The following is a 14,585-nucleotide window of genomic DNA, read 5'->3' on the forward strand; positions in this document are numbered from 1 at the left end:
TAACCGATCCTTCATAGTGACGCTGAACTCATGTTTCATCGCGTTCATCGATAGGACTGAAAAGGTGTGCTTTTGCATGTGCGAAACTGAGACAATCGAGGGAGAGATCAAATCAGAGCGCATCCGATTCTTCCTAGTGGCGCTGTATGCCTGTCGGGTTGGTTGATGCGGTTGTTGGCCTCCCGCATATGCAAGGTGATAATTTGCCCAAGGCCGCTTGTCCAACTCAAACTATCTGAAGCGCGAACCTCAGCGGGGAAGCTTAAGGAGTACACGCAAAAATTTCCATTGGATAGCCTCCAGTCTTTTTCAGAAACCTGTCGATGAGGGGTAGACTGTACGCAGGAAGCTTCGCTACTTGAGCTGTAGGTGCTTTCCTTCACATTTAAAACCCCTTGATCTCCTCTGAAGTATTCAACCTGTTTTGGACCTGTATCGCACTTCCCCTCCTCGGTCTGCCTTCATTCGGCTCAAGAAGCGGTTTGGCCCGTCCTTTACGCGATGGCTACTCCAGATAGTGTCAAAGTCGCGAGAGAGGCGGTTGAGAGCATTGCCACACAACATGGCCATGTGGCCAAAGACAAATTGCGACAAATTCACCCTGACTTGCGCCTTGAGATTGAGCAAGCATTATTTTCGAAGGATCTGATGATCGGATCCAGCGTCATCACGTACGTTTCTGAGTGACATTGGACCTTGGGGCCACATACTAACCGCCAATGGCCAGACTCGCAAAGAATCTGTACTCCAGCAAGGCCCGCTTCGTTTTCGAGCTCCTCCAGAATGCCGATGACAACAAATACGCCAAGGCCTCGAGCTTGGGCTCCAAGCCATTCGTGTCTTTCCGGGTCTTTCCCCGCAAGATCGTGGTCGAATGCAACGAGGATGGGTTCACTCAAGAGAATCTCGAAGCCATCTGCGCCGTTGGGCAGAGCTCCAAAACTGGTGCCCAGGGCTACATCGGAGAGAAGGGCATTGGCTTCAAATCTGTCTTCATGGTTGCCCATAAAGTGCACATCCAGTCGGGTTCATTCTCGTTCTCTTTCGGACACAAACCTGGTGACTCGGGGATGGGCATGATTTCACCTATATGGGAGGAGACGAGTGAGGAACTTGAATCGCCATTGACGAAAATCACCCTCCATCTCCACGATGCTGGAGACCAATATGAATTGGCCAAGACACGCGCGTCGATTAGGTCTCAATTCGAAAAGCTCCAAGCAAAAATGCTGCCGTTTCTGAGGAACATCCGACAAATCCAGGTTGCATTCTACGATGACCACGAGGAACAAACGTCCTCGGTAACTTATGACCTTACTCGGCTCGAGCCCAGCCATGTGCTTCTGAAGAAGATCAAAACCGAAAAGGAGGCTTCCGAAGAATCCGTTCAGCACTTTCGAACCTTTCACCATACAGTCGAGGGATTGGCAAAGAACGAAAACAGAACCTACTCAAAGTCTGAGGAGGCTTCCCAAGCGTACTCGAAGTCCGAAGTCATCCTTGCTTTTCCGATCTCCGAGACATCCGCACCCATCATCGAGCCTCAAGAAGTCTTTGCTTTCCTCCCAGTGAGGCCAGTCGGATTCAACTTCCTCATTCAAGCCGACTTTGTCACCGAGGCTAGTCGGCAAGACATTGTCAAAGACTCCCGTCGCAATATTGGTCTCCTCAAAGGCGTTGCTGAGGCGTTCGCTATCGCAGTCACTGAGCTTTCCGAACACGAGGCTCTACGATACACGTGGCCCTCCTACTTGCCGGACAAGAAGACTGGGTCTTGGGACGCATTCTGGCTTTCTTTGGTCGACGAGATCGGATCAAAGCTGCGGAATGCGCCCGCTTTCTATGACCATAAAGGTTCTGGCCGGGGATTGTTGAGCGATCTTCTTTATGCCGTTCCTGGGATGTTCGACGAGTACGATGAGCTACTTTTAGATGACGGCGATCCAGCAGAGGTCATTTCGCAAAACTATGACGCCACGTGGCTCGAAACCTTGAAAAACTACGGGCTACAGAACGCTACGTTCGAGACATTCTTTGAATGGCTAGAAGCAGATCTGAAGAATTCAGAAACGTCGCGGATGAAGTCCCGAGAGACGACGAATGCCTGGCACGACCACACAGCGGCAATTCTTCATTTTGCTGTCTCCAAAGCCCGCTCTCGTAAGCTATTCACCGCGCGGATCAAGAACATGGACCTCATACCTCTTGAGAGCGGTTATTGGAGGCCCGCTTCATTGGGGCCAATCTACCTTCCGTGTGTCAGTGGGCTGGATACTCCTGTCGATGTCGGGTTAAATATTCTTTGCAGGGAAGTGAAAAGTGAGATGAGAACCCTCCTTTTCGAATCTCTGGGTGTAACATCTGCCTCGTTGGAAACTGTAAAACAGGCTATTGCGCAACAGTATGCTAATGCCGAAGCTCGTGAGAGAGTTACTCTCCAAGCGTCAAACAACCACCTCAGATTTCTGTACCTGGCCGAGAATTTGGACTCGAAGACTGGAAAGCCACTGCATTGCTTTTATGTTTTCGACCAGCACTTGAGACTTCGACAGCCCTTGATTGAAATAGTCTACCTTCCGAACAACGATACAAACGGCCCGCAAGAAGTGTTTCGGAAGACTGATCCGGGCCCGAATGCGGGAGATTATGCACCTGGTCACGATGCCGTCTTCGCCCACGATCTGTACTTCTGCGAGGAGCCGCTCAAACCGGGAAACCAGAAAGTCTCTTGGCGTACTTGGTTTACCAAACATGCGTCCCTCAGAACACACATTGACTTCAACGCACCAAGAACATCTTCTCTTCCGATTTTGAAGAATGACGCAGAGTATATACGGATTTTCAGACCAGACAAGTTCATGGAATGCTTACTTCAATGGTATCAAGCACAAGCTAAGGGCGCCATTTCAGCCGAGACCATTAAACGTCTCCGTGAAGTTGAGGTACTTTGCCGACACAAAATACCCTACGCCACGGCCCCTCTGGCTGTAGTTTACTTTCCTGTACAAAGGCTGCAGAAAAAGGTGTCCCGTTTCCTTAACGATGTCGACTTCTTCCCATGGCTTTGGCTCAATGGCAACGAAACTCATGATGAGATACCGCAGCGGTGGAAAGGTTTGCTTTCGGATCTCAATTTCGGCTGCCCTGGAAACGACCTCGACTTTGCTCTCGATATTCTCCATTTCTTTATACAAGAATCCTTGGAATCGTCATACCACTGGACTCGTGAAAGCCTTGCTAAGCTATTCAAGTTGTATCAACATATCCAAATACAATGCGCAGAAAGCGATAACCGGGGCACGGCAGTGCAGACCGTACGGTATGTGAGGATATTAACCTTGAGCTAGATGTTGTGTGCTGACGCCCTTAGGAACTTGTTCAACAAGAACGAATTCATTCACATACCACTAGCTAAGGGAGATTGCGAATGGGTTCTGCCAGGGGTCTGTGTATGGGACGCGCCGCAAAGCATGGCCACCAAGCACGTACTGAATCGCCTCTATCAACCCTTCCTAGGCGCGCCGAGCACGATGAAGTCCATATACTCAAGTTTGTTCCAAGAGACAGTTGGTATCGGCAATTGCACGATCGAGATTTGGGTTGAGGAGTTGAAGCAACTTAAGGCTTCGGAGTGTGGCGACATTGACAGAATCGGCAAGATTTACCATGCTTTGCACCAGTTGATATTAGGCAAGACGGAACCCAAACAAGTGGGTCTGAGGTATGTCTCCCGTTTGGATGACTTTCTATTTTGAGGGTTGACGATATGCGTACTATAGAGAAATTTTCGAGAACGATGCTCTGATTCTTGTCCCGTCAGACGATGCTTCTTTATGGTACAAGACGTCGCAATGCGTTTGGTCCAACGCGGCGAGGTTGAGAGGAAGGGTATCCCTGACAGACAACTACCAAAATCTGGAAGAGTTCTTTGTGGGCCATCTCGGCGTCAAACCTTTGGACTTCTCCATGGCTATCGCTGAGTTGGAAGATGCTGCAGCTAAGGGCGCAGCGGTGAAAGAGTTAAAGGAGTCAATATGGATTGTCAACTCATTGCTTCCGTCGAATTGCTTGGCGTCAAAGCCTGACATCCCACACAACATCTTCAGCGCTCGAATCTTTCCCGTAAGTTATCCAGATGGGCGTGTTAAAGCCGAAAACTTCCTTAACGATTTCTTCATCATCGATCGGGAGTCACTTGGCACAATGTTCAAGAACAAGGTTAGGCTTCTTGACTTTACACTGGAGCAGGTTGCTCGCCTTCGGCCCTTTATCGAATGGCTAGATCTGAGACGCCGATATCTTTCGGCTCAGGTCACGGAGACTACCTCTTGCAGCGGCGGAGCGACATCCCCAACATCGAACCCACAAAGGCAGATTCGCAATCGAGCACATGCTCTGCTCAGAGTTGCGGCACACTTTGACAGCCCACGTTGTAGAACCGAGAAAGAGAGGGATTCTTTCTACAGCATGCTGAGGTCTGCAGAGATCTATGAGACCGACGGTATCTCTTCAAATCTCAGTATTTTCCACGATGGTGCCGTTCACACTGTTAAAGGCAAGCAGATGACCCTACATATTGATGAAAGGGAGGGAAGCTTGAAGGTCTACCTACCGCGCGCGAAGGACGTCCAGGAATACATCTTCACCAACGTACTCCCGAAGAACTTCGCAGAATGGATGATGAACTACCATGGAGAGTTCACGCCTGAGAGTTTGACCGCAACCAAGAACATCATGCTGGCACCGCATTCCTTACTCAGCAGAGCTCTTACAGACAGTGGCATAGCCACCGTCGATGTTGCCAATTGCGACGAGGCCGTGATACCAGAAACTCCACACGCAGCTCACAAAGGTGGCGAGACTCGCGAGAGTGCCAGTTCTTCAAACTGGTCGAACTTGACCAAGTCAGAGGGTTCGGAGACTGGGAAAGTGTTCTCTCCACAACAAAGGTCGTCATTTGGTGGCTCTCAGGATCATTCTGTGGACGAAGATCGCTATCTTGCGCTTTTGAAGAACATTGTCGCCGCAGGACGAAGAAGTACGAATACTCTACCGGTCTGTGGAACATTCGGCATGAGCCAGCTGCAAGACAGTATCTCTGGCACCGGCCACTACGTGGATTTTGGCGTGCGCAATCTACCTACACTTGAAAGAGATTTCAGGATAGGTGCGGCAGGCGAATTGTTCGTAGGTATCTATACCGTTGTCAACCTCTCAACCTTCAAGGATATATGGCTAAGGGCACCGAAACACCAGGTCTTTGAACTGCTTTCCCACTTGCATGATGATGGAGATCCCGTACTATTACCAGAGTTCTCTAGAGATGTCTGGCAAAGTAGCATTCGCTATCTCGTCAAAGGGCATCCAGATTATACCGAAATGCCGCAATGGGATGGTTACGAGACTTCAGACATTGTATACCAAGACACCAGCAACCTACTGACGGCTCTCTTCATCGAGAAGGGTTATCTTCGGGAGCAACCGAGGGCTTCGGTTTCCAGTGGCCTCAAGTACTTCATCGAAGTCAAGGCAACTACTGGACCTTGTGAAACGCCATTTTTCATGAGTCCAGCTCAGTATCAAAGAGTAGGTCTACTTCTTATCCCTTTCTTTATCCAGACAGATCCCACGGTGTGTGATAGAGCTAAGAAAGTGCAGATGGAGAGTCAATTCTTGACAGAAAACAGCCACGCAGCCTATGTTATCTTCCGAGTTTACAACCTTGGTCGGCAGAACATGGGTTACAAGGTATACTTAGATCCTGAGGAACTAAAACGCCGTGGGCAATTGAGCTTCACTGCCGAAAAGTGGTCAGTGATTCCAATTCAAGGCTGCGTTGGGCCTTGAGAGCTGCACTTCGATACTGTAGTTTCAGACTTTTCTTCAGGCGTGTAGTTGAGGCAGTTGTTAAGTGGTCCGGGGTGAGGTGGGGGCCCAAAGTTGGATTGCCACCGCATGGTAAGCGTACATGTACAGTCAATACATCGAATCTTCTCAATTGACCTCGACAATGATCTTACCATATTGGGTGATGAGATCTCCTAGTTTACCGACGGTTGCAAGAAGCTTGCCGCTGATTTGAGTCCACCAAGAGCACCGTAGAGTCATACCCATAGCACCTTGATTCAAGAGTTCAACAACAAAAGGCTCGTGTAACGACAAGAGCGGCATGTGGAATATCGAGAAGTCATATCGATCTAATTCAAGATCCTGGAAATGCCTCCCAAAATTCGTCAGCAGAATCGGTTCTTGATGACTTTTTGGCATTGCTGCATCTTCATTATACTTCAAATCAGAACCTCAACACCGCCGCCAATACCTCCTCCGCACCAACAACCTCCGCAAACTCCCCATCCAAACTCGCCAAATTCACAGCATGCACAGTCTCAGCATCAAACCCGCCCTTCTCATACGTCGCAACCGCGTCGCTCACCAACAGTACACCGTTACCATCTACCCCTCCATCCTTGCCCAGAACCTGCAAGTTAGCCGCCATCCGCACCGTAGTGCTCACGCAGTGATCAGTCGTAAGTCCAACCACCACGAGCTGCCGGATCCCGGCGGACCGCAGCTTCGCCTCAAGGCTAGTGCCGATGAAGGCGCTGTTGAAGTTCTTCGTGAAGACGGGTTCTGAGGGGAGGGGTGCTGCGTAGGGCAGAGGTGCGACGGAGGGGGTTGACGAGCCTTCGAGGTAGTGTGTCGGGTGGAGGGCGGAAGTAGGGGATACGGAGTGGTGGTGGACGTGGAGGATGAGTACTGGCTTTTGCTCTTGGGAGGTCGGGGTCGAAATGATGGTTTCGTTGTACTTGCGTGCGGATGCGAGGAGTGTCTCGACGTTGGATTCGAATGTTGGTGTGCTGCGTGATGAGCCCCAGTGGGTCGGGTGCTTGAAGCCCTCTTGGATATCAATCAGGACGAGCGCCGTAGGTGTGGTCGATGCGTGACGCATGGTGATGGACAAGCTTCGACAGCCGTTGAGTATCGTTTTGACAATTAGAACAATATGACCTGTTATTGATGATTTTCTGGCTGGGATATGACCGTCCCTGGTGATCGATGGGGGTTTATTATGGTAGTTGCTATTTACTATGCTTACAGATCAAATCAATAGACGCCCTTCTCAATTCGGCTAGTCGTTGAAAGGGCGTCCAATGGACTTCAGGGAGTGAGAGAGGGTACTCGATTGCGACAATTTCGGCCCCTTCTTTGGCTGTCATTGGTATCATAGAAAGCAAGAGATGTTACCACACGTCGGGCTGGCCCGCTGCATGGATGTTATCGACAGCAAAGCTGGCGAAAAGTCTCATTGATATGCTACAGCGTGCTGAATAGCGTCGTGAAGAGTTATGCGGGGTAAAGCGAATAACATGCCGTTCCACATATCCGCCAACCTGAGTTCACAATCACAGATTTGGAGAAAAGGTAAAAAGCGAACAAGGACGAACGTATCTCTCACATTCAGCACAAATGTCTCTGGACACACCATAGACACACACGATCAACAACCACAAAATGCAAAAGAGATCATCGCTCCCGAGAGGGAACTACGCTTACATGCCTCGTGGCGGAATCGAACCGCCGATCTTCTCATGTCACTAGGTACTAGTGAGACGCTATACCACTTAGCCAACAAGGCGATGTCTCGAAGGTGCCAGCAGCTAGCTCAAGGACCATTGCGCCGGATCCTCTCCACCAGCCGACGACACCCCACCAACCTAGCGAGAAGGCATGCAAGTTCCACATCGAGAGTGTTCAGTTCTCGAGATGCTCGAGACTCTTCCTTTCTATCGAAGTGGCTCTTCAAACCCTAGCCCCAGACACCAGAAAGCGGAAGTGCATGGCCCGAGGTGAGTTATCAGTCAACATCCTCGTCTCTTAAGAGGGCTTACACAATCCATCGCTCTCCGGTTCTGAGGACCACAGCAGCACCCACCACAACTCATCTTAGCACGGGAAGTCCTTCGTCACACAAATTACATGATGTAGGTCCACGGTAAACAAGTCAAGAAAAAAAGTCCAGGCATCCAATCAAGTCCATCATAAAAGTATACTTTGTATTCGCTGATAATATCAGTCACCCATGCCGAATGGTGAGTGGGGAAGCCAACTCCAACAAACAACCGTCAAGTAGTAGCCTCTCCCAAAAGTCCCGTCTATTCGCTCAAGTAGCCCAGAGTTTGTAACAATCAGGTAAAGGTAGGTAAGCTAAGGCCCCAAAGAAGAATCGAAGTTTCAAACGGTTGTGGTATCTCGTGCGCACTCTGTCCCTCTTTTCCCCCCGCGAAGCAGTTTATGCCTTCTCGGGCTTGGGGACGTTGGGCGCATCCTCAGCGACGTCCGCTGATGGGTGCTTCTTGCCCTTCTTCTTGGACTCCTTATCCTTCTTGATGGCTGCCTCGGCGACGAGCTGCTCGAAGACGAGGTAGTCGCCTTCCTCCTCGGGGGATCTCGCGGCCTGGAACAATATGTTAGCACCATGAACAGAATGGCAACCAGGAGAGAAAATATTACCTTGGAGAAAATGTCACCGATGATGACCAGTGCCTCAGCGCGCTCCAGTCTCTTGGCCAAGGGGATCTTCTTGTCGTTGAGTACGGAGTCGCACACCTCACGCAGCACACTCTGAATCTCAAACTTGGAGCCGCGCCATGCGGCAGTGAGGATCTTGCCTGTGACGCGGCGCTCGTACTCGGCCTTGCGGTCCTCGGACCACTCCTCGCCGCCCTTCTCCTCCATGCGCGCCATCTCTTCAATGGTCTGCTGTGCGTCGATGGCAGAGCTGATGGTGTTCCAAGTCTCCTTCACGATCGTGCCCTTGTCCTTGACGCGGCTGAAGAAACCGCCGATGCCCAGGAACTTCTGACTCCGCAGCAGACCGGTGGCCTTGGCCAAGTACGTCTGGCCGATGGCGTGGAGGATATCCAGACCGAAAGACTCCATCTTCATGTTCTCGACCTCGAGACGAGTCTTTTCTTGGAACGCCTTGGTGACGTCAGCGCCCTTGTCGGTCTCGGTCCACACGCTTATTCTGTCGAGGAGCTTGCGGGCGAGGGTGTCGACACGCTCCTGGCGGACGCGGGCGCGCTCCTTGTCGTAGGCGGCGAGCTGATCGCGCTGCTCCTTGGTCAAGCTACCCTTCTTCTTCTCCTTCTTCCGCAGCGACTCCTCCGACTCGGGCTGGCCTGCGACTTCGTCCGAGGGCCTGTCCATAAGCGCAGGCCGGAGGGGGATCTGAGTGCGCTTTGCGGTACCCGAGGTACCGGACGGGCTCGGTGACGGTGTTCTAGCCTCAGCGGCGTATGGGGGAGGAGGCGCGTTGGCGGTGCCAGCAGCGGCAGAGTCGGCTGCCTTATGAGCCTCCTTCTCATCTTCAACGACGACGGTTGGCGGAGGAGCAGCGGCAGCACCGGCGGCGGCGCCAGCCTTTTCTGCGTCTCCAGCCTTCATGCTCTCTTTCTTGGCCTCCTCAGTGCCAGGGAACTCGCCGTCGGCAGCTTCGGCGCCCTCGGCACCCTCTTCACCCTCCTGCATGGTGATATCCATAGTGGCCGTCAGATCCTTCATCAGGCTAATCTCACCGATCCAGTCGACAAAGGCATCGCCGCCAAAGATGGAGCTGAAGAACTCGGCCGGGTCGGCAAAGCCCTCGGAAGGCTTCGCGCTGTCCTTTCCATACTTGTCGTAGGCTGCTCGGAGGTCCTTGTCGGAGAGGACTTGGTAGGCTTCGCCAATTTCTTGGAACTTTTCGTGGGCGGAGGGATCGTTGGGGTTCTTGTCTGCAGGGCGTTCAAGTCAGCTTCCGTGACGCAGTAGAGTGCAGTAGAAATCAAACAGGTGATTTTACATACCCGGGTGGTGAACGATGGCAAGCTTTCGGTAGGCCTTCTTGATTTCGATGTCTGTGGCGGTGGGCTGAACACCGAGAGTGTCGTAGTATGCGGTGTCGACAACCATGGTCGCAAGGAATGAGGGGTATTAGGTAGAAGGAAATCTAGGTATAGAAACGGCGCAAATGTTTTCTTCGTTGATAAACAAGAGAAAAAGGTTGAGTGAGGGAGCAAGAGGTCCTCTGCAGGAAAGATCGCGGGGTGATGAGGGTAGGGATAGACTTGCGAATCGTGATTCAAGCGAGAATCACAAGGAATCGGACGTAGCGGCGGTCGAATGAACTGGGCGGTGCGGCGTGCCACACCAAAAAGTGACCCAACTGCTGCAAGGTGCCCGCCGATTACCTAGATTTTTGGGTGGATTTACGTTTTCGCGGTGCCCCGCCAGATTACGTCGTTGGGCGAGACCTATGGGCGCTGGGCGGTCACCAACGGTGGGTTTCAGTGAGCATGGTGGTGACTTTTTGGTGAGTAACCATGCACTGCCATGGAACGGCCAGGCTGAATTACGGTACCTACTTCTGAGCCTTACGGCTGGTAAGGTAACCTGCCCTCCCACTGGGTGCTGGCAAGGTGCCATTCTTTCCCTCCCGCCCTTTCCATAGGCTGCATGGACGATGGCGATGTCCACTGCGGCCTTGGAGATTACGCGGACAGGGACCTGCTGGCAGGGATGACGTTGCACGGTCCAGCCCATCTGCCGTTTTCTGTCTGCATCACAAAGAGTCGGTATCCAAAATACAGATTCCCCCTCAATCCAAAACATTTTCATGAAGTGCTTCTTTGGAAGTTTTGGGGGAGAAAAGCATGGCTCGTGTCAGGTTGCTATCCCGGGCTCTACAGCGTCAGCTGTCACATTGCAAGCGACGATAGCTGATAGCTGCATCACGATACTTCCAGGCCTCCAAAGTGATCGACAACAGTCGGCGATCTGCTTCACAAGCTTTCAGAGCTCAAGTCAACCGGACAACGCCGAGATGACTCTTCTCCACCCCGGCTGCACCGACTATCACGCAAAGGACACCGTTCAATCTTCAGCGCCTGCCACCAGCCCGATGGCATCTGGAATCATGCTATGCTCACTGCATCAATCTGGACAGTCTTCAACAACTCAAACTGCAATTTTTCTAGTTCATTCCAGTCTCTCTAAGTCTTGCCAGAGCGGCTGAGTTCCCATATGCGCCAAATCCGATTTGCTTTTTTCCCTCTTCTATTTACACGACACCGTTGGCCTTCATGCGCTCGAAGCATCCCCTGTAGGCGTCGTGAACCTCGGGCACCGTGTAGTTGTACTCCTTGAGCTTCTTCTCCAACTTGGTGGTGTCGAGCTTGCAGTTGCTGCGGCCGGCCTTGATGACCTTGGCCTGCTCCTCGAGCGAGAAGTTCTTCCATGTGAAATCGGGACGGACAATCTCCTTGAAGAGGGAGAGCACCTCGTTGTGAGAAATGGCACCGGGGTTGGTGAAGTTGTAGATGCCAGTGTCCTTGTGCTCGGCCATGAGGATGGAAGCCGGGAGGAGATCGGTGAGAATGGTGTTGGAGTTGGGGATATCAACGACACGGTCGTACTTGGCAATCTTGGTAACAAAGTTGCGGGAGTGGAGGTCGTCGCTGACGGGCATGCGCAGGCGGAGGATGAGGCAGTTCTTGTAGTGCTTCATGATCTGCAGAGTACCCGATTAGTGATTGATCCAGACGCCAGTGACTTGTGATTTAGAACATACCTCCTCGACGTGACCCTTGGTGTCCGAGTAGAAGCTGCCCTTGAAGTTGGCAGGGTCGGTCTCGAGGTAGCCAGCACCGCCAATGGGGTGGGCGTCGTCGTACTGGTAGATGCAGCCGGTGGCGAAGACGGTGCAGTGGATGCCCTTGAGGAAGCAGGCATCGGTGAGGTTCAGGGTGCCGATAACGTTGGATCGCATCGTAGCCTCCTTGTTGTCCTCGCACCAGTCGACATTGGGGCGACCAGTGCAGCCGGCGCAGTTGAGAACGTGGGTAGGCTTGACCTTCTCGAGCTCGGCGAGGACGCCCTCACGGTTCTCCATGCGGACGGTGGTGGTGTAGACCTCCTTGCCCTGTCCCTCAAGAAGGACCTTGAGGTGGTTCGCAACCCAGCCCTCGCCACCCCAGATGAGGAACTTGTTCGCAGAGTGTCCGTTGGTAGCCATTGTGGATGATGGTGGTGTTGTTCGTCTCTTGAGGATTATAGTTTGAATTATCGGAGGGTGGTCGGAGAGGGGTCGGGCGGGACTTTGTCAGGATTCGACTGGCTGCTGGGATGGTGAAAGTTGGTGACGGAGTCGGGTGAGATGTCGATTCGGACGTCTTATATGCTCGAGGCTGGCAAGGGAGAAGACAGCTGGGAGGGTGAGGAAAGAAGAAGAAAAGGACAAATTGAGTAATTTGTAAGACAAGCCACTCGAACAGCAGGGCAAGGGGAGAAAGAGTGTGAGACGGATTATTTATCTGGGGTAAGCGTGGCAGGTACGAGGCCAGGGAGAGGAGGAGGGGAGGACATAAAGTTTGGGTTCAGGTACGAGTCGTACTATCTGCCAATCTGCCACTCTGCCCTTTCAGCTGCGCGCGGTCTCGACCCTCTCGACCCTCCCGTCTTCCGGTATGCTGGTCTCTGTCTGGATACCTACTGCAGAGCAGCAGTAGTAGCACAGCCAGCAATAATTAGTCGCAGCGACTTACATTGGACAGATGGTGTGTTCAATGTGTCGTTCCCACCCCCACCTTCGGGAGGTACCACGGTCAAAGGTGCGACCCCGTAGCGAAACTTACGTACCTCGAGTACGAAGCTTACCAGGAGCTACGTTCCATATTGATAGCTGCTGTTATCGGAGAGAGTATCCGTAGCAGACAGCTATTTTCGTCCTGGCGTCCCCTAGCTTTGTCATGAGCTCTGGTGAAGTGGACTCCGTGGAAGATAGTCACCAGTAGTGGCAGAATATGATTAAGCCGACCATGAAAAATCATAATGTTAGCAAGAGACATAAGGAAAAAGTAGCTACTTAGCTACGTGGTGTCGCAGCAGCTCCAAGACAAGTATCGCGGAAGTGATGCGGTCTAGGATGAAGGAGGCTAGACGGATGAAAAGCCTCCCTTGGGGGATGCAGACAGTGAGACATTGCCGTCCGATGGCTCACCGCATTATGCTCCCTTGGAGGTAATGGCGGTGCCACGGTGGTGGTGGCAATGGCGGGCGGCGGCAGACCAGCGAGGGTCGAATGCCGCGTCGGCCGTGGTGGGGACCAGAAGCCCGGAGCCGCAAAGAGACGTCCATCTCGGAAATCCTCAAGGGTCTTGGCCATGTGCTGCTGCGATGCCACCGTGGGATATCCAGAAAACCAGACGATGGGTTGCGCGCTGATCGGATAGTCGGGCCATGAACATGAAGGGGGAGGCTGAGCCATGGGAACAATTGGACTGATGCCGTGTCGGGGGGCTGACATGCGTGGAATTGCTGCTGCTGCTCTCCACTCACACCTCGATTGGCGTATGCAGCAGAGTCGATAAATCATCTGTTGTCGGCTTTTTCTTCTTTCTTTCGGTGTGTGAAGAGGAGAAACTGCAACAGAAGCAGCAGCAAGGTAGCAATACCAAAGGTGCGAAGAAGATGCCAAGGATAAACGTCGCTAAACAAATGTCATGTGAGTTGAGCCGTTGGTTGCTAACCAGACGAGAAAGAGACGACCCCAACGGAAACTTCGTTCGAAAAAGGCAGGAAGGCAGACCCTGAAATAATGAATTCCTTCCACTCCCAGCATGGAAGGAACCGCCCTCCGTGCCCCGCACCTGCTGAAATTCGAGAATGAGAAGCAAACGACCCGGAAGGCAGGGACCTGCCCCGCCATCACCTGCCACCTGCCAATCAGATCTATTCGTCCATCCCATTGGCTCGCCTAGCTTTAGCCGAACTGGCTCGGTCAGTGCGTTCCTGACACCAATTTCAGTGACTGACACGCTGAAGCGGGCAGCGTTCAGCGGATAAGGCACCACACACAGGCGGGGCATCACTGTAAGAGGCGCTATCTGGCCGCCTTCTGGCTGTCAGTAGACCACCCCACAGCGCTGAGGCCAAGCCTTAGATGCCCTAGAGGCTTACCTAATGACCTCTACGTACCTCGAAATGAGGTGAGTGTGACGGGAAAACGGTCCCAGGTTGCATTTTCCATGGCAATTTGGAGAAAAGGAGCTGGGGTCAGCTGCACTAACGTCCTTTCCCCCGTTTTGGCGCCTTCCTGCCCGGATGAATTGGTCACTTTTTTGGACTTTTGATTTGATGACAGCGGAGAACTTCTTTCCCTCCTATTCTTCCGCGGTCTTGTTGTTGAATCCCCGTCTGCCGTTCATCCAAGGTCAACAATCCAGTTTGCTTGTCGACTCTTCTCCAAGCAACAGCCCGTGTCCTCCTTGCTATAAAACGCACGCGAATTTTGAGGTCATTGACTGGAACGTGAGCAAAAAAAGCAGAAGCTGAGACCACCTGCCAACGACTGCGCGCGCAAACCTTCAATCCGCAGCCCACGACGAACCCGCACATAGCCAGCTACCTTGGTCAACTCCACGAACTCTACGAGGACTGACTGACTTAACTTTGCTGCCACCTACGAGACTCGACTTCGTTCTTCCGTCGTCAACTCCTTAAGCCTCTGCGCTACTGTCCGATTCTACTGTGCAATCCGCCGTCCG

The 14,585-nt window shown here is 52.3% G+C and overlaps 5 protein-coding genes across 5 annotated transcripts; 1 reads left to right on the top strand and 4 right to left on the bottom strand.

The window, feature by feature from the left end:
- Window positions 1-501: 501 nt before the first annotated feature.
- CABS01_15358 (uncharacterized protein) lies at window positions 502-5,847 on the top strand (the record flags this gene model as incomplete). The annotated part of the gene is made up of 4 exons (XM_060548693.1): window positions 502-671; window positions 728-3,319; window positions 3,371-3,721; window positions 3,780-5,847. 4 exons carry the CDS (start codon window positions 502-504, stop codon window positions 5,845-5,847), a joined length of 5,181 nt encoding a protein of 1,726 aa, XP_060391960.1.
- A 445-nt stretch (window positions 5,848-6,292) lies between these two features.
- Window positions 6,293-6,949, bottom strand: CABS01_15359 (isochorismatase hydrolase; the record flags this gene model as incomplete). Its single annotated transcript, XM_060548694.1, has 1 exon — window positions 6,293-6,949. The coding sequence occupies one exon, from the start codon at window positions 6,947-6,949 to the stop codon at window positions 6,293-6,295; it is 657 nt and encodes a 218-aa protein (XP_060391961.1).
- Window positions 6,950-8,290: 1,341 nt separating this feature from the next.
- On the bottom strand, window positions 8,291-9,954 carry CABS01_15360 (DnaJ domain-containing protein; the record flags this gene model as incomplete). Its single annotated transcript, XM_060548695.1, has 3 exons — window positions 8,291-8,455; window positions 8,512-9,776; window positions 9,849-9,954. The coding sequence occupies 3 exons, from the start codon at window positions 9,952-9,954 to the stop codon at window positions 8,291-8,293; spliced, it is 1,536 nt and encodes a 511-aa protein (XP_060391962.1).
- Window positions 9,955-11,101: 1,147 nt separating this feature from the next.
- On the bottom strand, window positions 11,102-12,055 carry CABS01_15361 (NAD dependent epimerase/dehydratase; the record flags this gene model as incomplete). The annotated part of the gene is made up of 2 exons (XM_060548696.1): window positions 11,102-11,551; window positions 11,612-12,055. 2 exons carry the CDS (start codon window positions 12,053-12,055, stop codon window positions 11,102-11,104), a joined length of 894 nt encoding a protein of 297 aa, XP_060391963.1.
- Window positions 12,056-12,460: 405 nt separating this feature from the next.
- Window positions 12,461-13,345, bottom strand: CABS01_15362 (uncharacterized protein; the record flags this gene model as incomplete). The annotated part of the gene is made up of 3 exons (XM_060548697.1): window positions 12,461-12,528; window positions 12,675-12,702; window positions 13,040-13,345. 3 exons carry the CDS (start codon window positions 13,343-13,345, stop codon window positions 12,461-12,463), a joined length of 402 nt encoding a protein of 133 aa, XP_060391964.1.
- Between the last annotated feature and the right edge of the window lie 1,240 nt (window positions 13,346-14,585).

Source organism: Colletotrichum abscissum (assembly GCF_030869225.1).
Source record: "Colletotrichum abscissum strain IMI 504890 chromosome Unknown Scaffold_65.1, whole genome shotgun sequence".
Lineage (NCBI taxonomy): Eukaryota > Fungi > Ascomycota > Sordariomycetes > Glomerellales > Glomerellaceae > Colletotrichum > Colletotrichum abscissum.